Genomic DNA, 9720 nt, shown 5'->3' on the forward strand with positions numbered 1-9720 from the left:
TATCTGTCGTCTTCATTTTCAAGCAACTTGAGTACATAAATGCATGATCTATGAAATCTTAATTCTTTTTTTTTTTTTTTTTTTTTTTTTTTTTTAGTTAATAGGCTTAATTGGTAGTAGTGCCTGTGTTAGTTCCTAAACTCAGGTTTCTTTTCCTCCATCCTTACGTAAGAAGAAAGAGGAAATAGCTTCCTTTCATGGCTTTCCCCTCTTGCCTCTTGTAGGCTCTCTTTGATGTAATTTTCACTTAGCTACAAAACGTATAAACTGCACTTCACAAAAGAAAAGTACACTTTCTTTACTGCTGACTGATTTTATTTACAACCCAGAGAATGTTAACAGGTCATGTTGAAGAGCAAGGCGTTTGTTGGAGTTCTGTTCCTGCACACTGCACAGCCTTTACAGGCAGTTCTGCCGGACCTCTGGTGCTGTGTTGGACAGCTTGCCATCAGAAGTCAGTAGGTCTGGATTTACCTGTTCTGCTGGGAGAGTCAGCACTGTCCTCTTGTAGGTGGTTTGAAGGAGAGAACAGGCACGGCTTGGATTTCTATGTCATCTTTGTTGCTTCTCCCAAAGCGTGCTGAAATTAGTCTCTGTGGTCTGCAGACTTGGAAACATCGCCTATAATTTTACAGAAAACACAACAATACTGAAGCTATAAAGTTTGGTGCGATACGATGGGGTTGTCCATTCCTAAAAGCTACATCTGGGACTCTGCAGCTCTGACAGTGAAAATCCATCTAGCTGAGAGTGGAACTGCAAGTACGCAGTAACTGCTGACTGCTCAGTGTGCAGATGTCATAACGGTGTGTTTATCCAGGTTATTTCTGATAGCAGGCTTTTCCCCTGTATCAGGCTCTTATCTTTCTGGAATCGGACAAAAGCATGGTATGCCTTCCCGAACCCAGCACCTTATTCCTTACATTCCTCCTGCTCTCTGCCTTGGGATATCCAAGGGTAGAAGTGAATACATGGAAAACTAATTTTCTTTTTGCTGGCAATATATGCAATGTCAAGCTCTGGTCTGGGAAACCTTGAGATATTGGCCATTGAAAGAAATGATCTTGCTGCTGGTGGAGTTTTGGATGGGAGATTTCCATATTCTGAGAGAGAAGGGAAGCTGTTAACAGCTGTGGTTGTTTGCTGGCTTCTGTTTTTACACAAATGCTGTAATTTAGTCAGAACCTGGACTGCTAACAATGCTAGCCTGAGTTATTAATAATGGTTTGTGCAATAAATCCCATATCTGGATCTGCCTTAGTGGGTTCTAAAGCATTCACCACTATGGGATGTGCTTGTTGAGTGGTCCAGTGAGTGGAGTGGCAAACGTGAGAGAGCTCCATGAAAATCTGAGACAACTTAGGATGGCGCTGTGCGATCAACACCAAATGCTGGTGTTTGCAGAGTGGAATTCAAAGGCTTTTATTTGAGAGTGTGGTGCTGCGTGACCTGAACTGCTGCATCTGACCCTGTTCTTCGTAGTTTGTAGTTAATATTGTGCAACCAGAGGGCATGCTGCCAAGGGCCTTGCTAACAATGAAATGTTTTATTTATTCATTTGTCCTCCGAGGAGCAAAATCAGACATCTGGGACTGCATAGAGTGGAGCTGAGGGCAGTAAGGTGGTGAGGGGCTGGAGCTCCATCCCTGCAAGGAGAGAGGGGCAGCAGCCAGAGGAGGGCTGGGAGGGCACTGTGCCGAGGGATGGAGGGGCTGTGGGGGAGGGAGTCAGAGCTGGGGGGAGAGAGCAGCCAGCATGGGCTGAAAGAGATGCTGGGGACCAGGTGTAAGGTGTATGTCCTCTGGGTGGGCATGTTTTATGAGTAGTAGGGCTGCCTCCTCAGGCTGTGCTTCCAGACCATGAATGGACAAAGCCTGGTGGCCTGGCCCCAGAGCCCACCATGCCCTCAGCCTGAGCTGTCCTGTGATCTGGGACAGCAGAATGGTCCTTCAGCATCCAGAGGTACTGTGGAATTATTCTGTGATGTGTGGGTTCTGCTTAGTAAGCACTGGCAAAGAGTTTGCTAACTACAATTCAAGGGAAAGCTTGATAATGAGCTGATAACATGAGGGGGACTGAAGAATGTGAACATGTTCATTTTCATTTGAAGTAAGTTTATTTTGATTTCTTCACTAGCAAAAGTGCTAGTGCTAATAAGTGAACTTTAGTTACATTAAGTTAATGTAACAATACGTTATGATGCATAGAAGTTAACATTAGTCACCTACATGACAGCTTCTAGTACTACAAAAGCTGGCTACGCTTGCTTCATTGAATTCCTGCCGCCTTGTAGGTGCCTTGTGTTTTTCTGTTTGATGTTAATTTCACCCAGAGGGTGGTGAGGCACTGGAACAGGTTGCCCAAGGAGGCTGTGGATGCCCCATCCCTGCAGGCATTCGAGGCCAGGCTGGATGTGGCTCTGGGCAGCCTGGGCTGCTGGTTGGTGACCTGCACACAGCAGGGGTTGAAACTGGATGAGCACTATGCTCCTTTGCAACCCAGGCCATTCTAGGATTCTCTGATTACCAGAAGCTAATGTTTGGATTGTCCCAAATATTGTGCTTGTTGGTTTTGGTGTATGGTTTTAAAATACATATGTGTGAATGGTGATCTACGTCACCAACTCTTTTCTGTCCCAGACCCAGAAGCACAGTGCCAGAGCTTCTGTGTAGGGAAAAAGGAAACTTGAGTCTAAACCAAGTTTGCCTAACAAACCAGAGAAACAGATGAAATGCATGGAGAGACTGTTTGAAAGGCAACTAGTTGTTCTCTTGGGAGCTGTGTAGCGTGGTGTAAAAGTTTTTAGCAAAACTTATTCACCTGATCAAGATAATTTATATTGATGCAACTTCTGGTGTTTCTAGGAGTACAGCAGTACTGGATGTGCATAACAACTGCCACTCACTCGTAGTGTTTTATGTCATTGATGATTAAGGTATTCAGTGGAGGTTGAAGGCTCATTTGAACTTTGAAGCACATCACGGCTGAGCTGTAGCAACAGTTGTGATTTTGTGTAACACAGTATTTGAAAGGAATCTTGTTTGGATAATTGTTTTTAACTAGGAAGAACAACCGATGCATGGCTTCACTAGTTGTCCCTGCTGTCTGCTGCGTGGCAGCAGAAGGAGCACTTCATTGAAACTGACAGGTGCCATGGGGTTTATTTAGGACAGCCTCAACCTTGTCCTGGTTTGTTTGATAATGTTTGCCTTATGGATGTTCAGCCACTGCATTTCCTGCGTTAGAGCCGTGTGTTACACCAATATTACTATCTGTGCTGCCTCAACTACAAATTGGATGAACAGCCAGTGACACTTTTTCAATATTATTACATTAAACCAAGTGGATTTTGATTGATAACCTAATATTCAACTAATGCAAAACATCAATCATGGCAAGTATATTAATTATTTAATATTGCAGTCTAATTCAGAAATCGATGTGCTGCATGAGGGGAAGGGAAACTCGCTGTTCCCAGAAGACTTAAGGCAGGGAATTATTAAAGAAAAAAAAAACCAAACCTGCTGTACTCCTGCGTGTTAGTTCGATACAAATCTTTATTCATTTGCCAATAATCTCTTCGCATTTTCCACTTCAGGACCGTTTTTATCAGTTTTGAGACCTATAATTGAATTAAGTCTGCTTTCAGCACAGAGCAAAAAGAGTTGTACCAATATTGATGAAGTCATGACAGGGACAGCAGAGGAGACAGGCCACTAACAGGGCAGGCTTTATACCATTAGTGGGGAGCTCCTAACATCAGCGTCTTGGATCCTGCTTCCCAAGCAATTTCCTTAAGGCCATTTAGCACCTCACAACGGATGTTGAAGACAATTCCTATTGAAGTATTTGCAAACTCAAATAGTATATTCTCATTGCAAAATGCTGCATAACAGTGCAAGTAAGGCGTATCAGTCGCTTTGTTCGTAATATGCTCTCCAACAAAGTGGAAGTGTGTGCACTTTTTAGAAAGCTTTATGAACTCTTAAATAAAAGCTTTATATAGAAGTCTAAGGTACAGCTAAGCTGCATAATGTGCAACTGAACATATTCTGAATTTAATAAAACTTCATGCTCTGTAGTCGTTTTGTTGTACTTCACCTTGTGTTCTATAGCCCATAGCTTGCATGAAGGGAATGGAAGCGTCAGTCTTTGCATTGCTTTGGTGGAGGAGTAGAGTTGGACTTTTTGCTCCTATGGCTTGATACAGTTTAATGATTTGTTGGAGGAAAAAAAAAAAAAAAAAGTATTATAAATGCACACTACAACTCAAACCATTCTATGGTCATGCAGTTCATTACCTGATTTTCTGAAGTGCTTCTGGGTGCAGTTTCTCCTTGCTTGGCATGCTGAAGGCCCATTTTCCTCAAACAACACGATTACATTTTTGGAAGCATGTTTGGCATCTGGAGCCAATGAAAGCAGAACCAGCTTCCTTCACTTGGTGGCCTGGGGATTTTTATTGTTTTACTTTGGTTTGGATGCTCTCTTCTTCAAGTAGCAGAGTCGTTGCAGGTAACCTTGTGAGCTTTACTGCTCCAGGATAGCACTACACCGTATGTACACTGCAATGGCAAGATATTTCATGGGCTGTGTTTTGCTCTGAGTTCTCTTATTCCCTTTTTTTTTTTTCTTATTGGTAGCTCTGTCTTTTCTTCCCACAACCTGCTTGGTTAATGTGCAGTTCATGCACTGCACTGCCTTTTAACCAGTCTCCAGTTGTACTGTTGGAGCGGTGATGAGGCAGAACCAATGTAAAGCCACAGAGAGTGGATTTCATAAACACCATTATGCAGTGTTTTGCTTTATTAAGTTCAGTATGAAGTTGTGAGGTAATTATATTAAAAATGCTTCTTCAAGTGAGTGTTCTATTGCTATGCTAACATTTATTGCTGTTTTAAGGCAGGTAAAATTTGAGGTTATAAATAATTCTGTAGCTGTGCATTTGGGTGGTCAATACTCTAAAAGTATTTTAACGATTAAGATATTAAAAATAAAAATTTTACATAATCAAGGAATTTCATGGCTTTGCCATTTTCAGAGTTAAATATAAATTGTTTCAGACAAGGATTTAGCAACTATTTAGGACTTCTGTTCTTCTGTTGCAGGGATGCTGGAAACATCAAAGCTGGATTAGAACATCTGGTAAGTTTTAATTTTCTCTTGAACATTTGCATCATCTTTGATATCTGCATTCCAAATGAACACTTTTGAATGAGCTTTGAATACCTTGAATTGAGAAAGTCAACCATTTCCCAGAGGGTCAGCTTACTGTTATTGTGTGAAGGCACTTACATTTTCATTTATCTTACCATTTCAAGGGAATTTTAATTTTTTTAAATTACTTTTTTTTGATGTAGAGATGAAATAAAATGGACTACAATCCTTGGATTGATGATTACCTTAATTATAAACAAAAAATTGTTTGGTGTAGGGTTTTTTGGCATATCCTGATCTGAAATCAACAAACTTGTGACAAAAAAAAAAGGCACACACACAATCAAATATTGCATGCATAAATATGGTGTGTTTTAGTAATTTGACGGCTTTGAAAGAAGTGCACAGCTTTGTTTTTTCTGCTGTCTGTGCCTTATGAATAATGTATTGAGTTAAGTTCCATTCAGTGCTGCAGTATAAAATAATAATTGAGATGCAAAGTATTTTTGGTTTAAGTAAACATATTCAAACCACAAGTGATGGCAAGACATACTTAGCATTAAAAACAAGTCAGTTGATCACAACTGGAAAAAATGCAATATTGTCACAAGTCTGAAGCTCCTTGAGAGTAGAATGTTAGCATCAGCATCATCTGAGCGTGGAGTAGTTCATCTAAACAGATTATTAAATCCCATTAAATCAAAATGCTCACTAGTAATGGCACACGTGTGTTTCAGTACCTCAGGAGAAGCGCTTGCATTCATGCTTAACCTTTCATACGATACCTAAATAATACATACTGTTCCATACTGCTGTTAAAATAAAATCTTATCGCAGCGTATTGCACGAGCATTTGAACAAATTGCTTTTCTGTTGTTGCTTCCCATTTTGGGGGTCGCGTGGGAAGCGTGATTTGTTGGAGCTGGTATTCCAATATATTCCTGTACCTTCTTGGACTAACAGCAGGATAGCAGTGTGCGTGTTCTGTCAACAGTTTCCCTTTTATAATGACGGCATATTAAATGCTCCATTGCAACTCGTATTTAGAATCTGTAAATGGAATAAATAGCCGAGCGCTGTGAATAGTTCTAAGAGCAGTTGGAAAATTAATTTTGTTTGCTGGTTCCATAGGTATCTTGCATGCTAGTTGAATCTCTTAGATAAATTTTTAAAATGTTTCATTCCTCTGATGGTGTCAGGTCGTTGTAATCTGATGGGTTCAGAGAATTTTTCTAATGCATTATAAAGATGCTGTAGTCTTGACAGATGACCGTGACTGGTACTTCTTCTAAATTGGGAGTGCTGCAGTAGCTGGAGCTGCGGGTCTGATTTATAATGTCACCTCAAACCTGCGGGTTTGGGAGGAGGAGGTCTGTGGTTTCCGAGCAGAGTGGGGCAGGGGAGGGTGGGCCAGGATTTCTGCCTGCTCGTGTCCTGAGTTTCACGGGGATTCGGGGGAAAATGTGCTGGAAAGAAGCTCTGCAGAGTAATGGAACCTGAAGTTCTTTGACACGGTAACTCGCTGTATGCTTGAATAATGTCATTGCCATGAAATACATTAGCTGCTTTGTACTGCTGTGAAAGATCTGTCGAAAACCTCCAGGTCTTTAAGACTTTTTTTCCCTTTCCCTGTGATCTCAGAAAATCCATCCTGGGAACGGGTGCTCAAGGAAATGAACTGTTTCCCGAGGCACCTGCGGATGGGAGGATTCATGCAGGAAACTTTCACATCTCAATGTTATGGCAGACAAGTTCAGAAAGACCTTTGAACTCCAGTGAATTATGGGGACGTTTCTCAGAAGAATTAAGCCACACTATTGCTTTAGTTCTTTTACTTCACCTTTCTGCATCTCCAAATACCTGTAAGAAATTGGTTTTCTCCTTTTTTTTCCTCACGGTTGGCAATGAAAACAAGAGTCTAGTTATTGATTATAAATCTACTTATTATAAATCTATTTAATCTTTTAAATAAAATGGGATGTGCTTTCTCATTGCATTTTACAGGTATTGTTTACTGGATTGCAGCCTGTCTTACTGCTCACATGTGCCTAATGGCATCTGCCATCTGGGTGTTTAGCATGTAGCTACACGTGGCTGCTTTTCAAAAATTTAGTAAATATTTTGCAAGTTGTTACTTGCAAATACTTTCAGTGCGAAAACATGCTTTCATAAACAACTCCTTTCTCAGTAGACCAGAGAACTTCACGAAGTTCATGTGGCTGTTGGTGTCTGTGAGTGTGCAAATCCTGGGGCTGTGGGCTGGTTGGGCTGGGAGGGGCCTTAAAGTCTGTCCTGTGCCAACTCCATCCTTGAGCAGGGACACCTCCCATAGACCTGGTGCCCAAAGCCACTGGGAGGATGGGCACACACAGCTCTGGGATGCAGTGCCGAGGCCTCACCACCCTCTGATGGATTCCTTCAGAACACACCCCAACTGGAGGAGCTGCTCTGGTGCTTGCTTGTTTGCTGAATTATACATTGCTAATTTAACAACCTTTAGAAACCTTGGAGCAGGAAACTGTTTGCAGCTCTGTTTTCTGTTGGTAACTCCATTGAAATTGGACTGCGTAGCCGTGCGTGTGGTTTCTTCAGCAGAGCTATCTTATTTGTGTCTTTTGTATAACATTCCAAGGCAATAACCTCCTTGTCCTTGTGGTCAAGCAGCAGCGTCAGTCCGTTTTAAATGATGGAGAGCAACCTGTCATTAATAGCTTGTTTAGCCCATCAGTGGTTTGTAGGGATATAGTTATTGTCTGGCAGTAAGGCCGGTGCTCCTTGTCATGTCGATCGATAACCACCAGCAGGTGCAGATGGAGCTCCTGTGCTGCTGCCTATTGCATTGCTGCACATTGCTCTGCCAACAAAGCTGCAGCAGCTTGTTGTTTATGCTTTTAGTTGCACGGTGTGACACAGGTAGTTTGTGTTAAGGTTAGGAATTCATGGTAACTAATGTGTGTGAGCTCTCTCTGCAGGTCTTCATACTGAAGATCTCTTGGCAATGGCAGAGGTGTTCCTTTATGCAGAAGGTGTTAATCCCTACATAGCAGCTATTGCTCTTTATTTATTTTTCCCTTTTACTTGACATCAGCAGTTGGCTTTCCACTGATTTTTCTCCAGCTTAGTTTCAGACTTGGGGTGGTTACAGCAGTGTCCAGCATGGCTTACTGGAGCCATGTCTAGTGGAACTGTTGGCTTTCTAGTGAGCTGTAAAACCAGGCAGACACCTGTAGTTCATAAATCATTAACACGCATAATGTAAGTAATTACATTTATCTTGGTATCCTGGCAAAATTCTTCATTGGGCAATTACATTCTGCAAGGTTGAATTCTCTATCGTTGCAGAGGTGTCAGGATGACTGGATGGTTTTTTTTGTTTTAGCAAGAAGAATTGTTCACAAGCAAACAAACTTGAGAAGGAAATATTTTTGTGTGTTCTTCTGTAAAACATGAATCATCATATCCTGAAAACAAATTCTGCCTTTCTATCAGGAAAGCCACCATGGTGCTCCTGAGGAGCTGTGATTTTTCACACCCTGTCTCCCATCCTTGGCACTTGACCAACCTCCCCTCCTCCCTGAGATCATAGAGGGCAGGTCTGGGACAGGAGGCAGCACTGGGGGAGATGGGGAGTGTGGCCGTGGGGTATGGCAATGCAGGATGCAGTGGAAGTCTTCAGGTTTTTGTCTTAAATGTGGACAGCTGTGCAGAAAGTGCCCTAAAGATGGGACGTTGCCATAAATTAAATGTGCAAGTGAAATCCTCTTCTGTCATTAGGTGGGCAGTCAGGCTAGTGGATGGGAATGATGCTGCAAGGTGCTGATAATGTAACCTTTGTAGATTGTGGTCTGTAGCTTGTAAAATAACCACTAGCTGAGAACAAAATATTTTTAATATACTAAAAAAAAAAACCCTAATATCAATTTAATTTAACATATGGAATTCAAAATGATAGTGTTTCTCGTGCTCCATCTGCCATAGTGAAAGATGCAGTTCAGTACCTGAGATTGTTTATGTGCATCATGAAAATTCTTACTCCTGATGAAAAATGCATGAAGTGACCTGAACTGACCCAAACCCTTTTAATTTTCATCCCTTTTAATTGATAAATGAGTTATTTCACGTTAAGGCTGACTCTTGTTACTGTCAAAGTATTCTCAGCCTGGCTCCCCAGCCCGTTTCCCAGCAGCTCCTGGCTCTGAGGAGTGCTGTCAGGTGCGCACTGCAGGAAGGCATCCCTAGCTGAGGCAGCGAAGGTCCCCTCCACCTCTTGGCCAGGTGACAGTGACGTTCACATGCAGGGCTGTGTCCTGGGGCCTTCCACTTCAGTCCCAGCCCAGCGTTGGCTTCTGCCTGCATCTCACTGGGGATGGCAACTTGGGCACCGGCCCCTTAGGCAGCAGCAGGCTGTCTATTGGAAATCTTTCCAGGTCCTTCAGAAGGCTTTGGATCAGGTTCATATTAGGTAATCGCACAGCGGAAGATCAATTGCTTATGAATATCCATGAAAAAATATATTCTGTTTGGCCACATTTGCCTACAGGGATGAAATACGGTCTGGGCTAA

General features: G+C 42.1%; 2 protein-coding genes across 2 annotated transcripts in view; both read left to right on the forward strand.

Annotated features, from left to right (window-relative positions):
• The window catches only part of GFM1 (G elongation factor mitochondrial 1), a 161043-nt gene that overhangs the window by 57353 nt on the left and 93970 nt on the right, over window positions 1-9720 (forward strand). The window lies entirely within an intron of this gene.
• The window catches only part of RSRC1 (arginine and serine rich coiled-coil 1), a 111627-nt gene that overhangs the window by 50989 nt on the left and 50918 nt on the right, over window positions 1-9720 (forward strand). The window contains exon 6 of the mRNA XM_048955452.1: window positions 5109-5145. Within this exon, the coding sequence (XP_048811409.1) occupies window positions 5109-5145 (37 nt within the window). The remainder of the gene's footprint in view (window positions 1-5108; window positions 5146-9720) is intronic.

This window comes from Lagopus muta, chromosome 9 (assembly GCF_023343835.1).
Source record: "Lagopus muta isolate bLagMut1 chromosome 9, bLagMut1 primary, whole genome shotgun sequence".
NCBI classification, from domain to species: Eukaryota; Metazoa; Chordata; class Aves; order Galliformes; family Phasianidae; genus Lagopus; species Lagopus muta.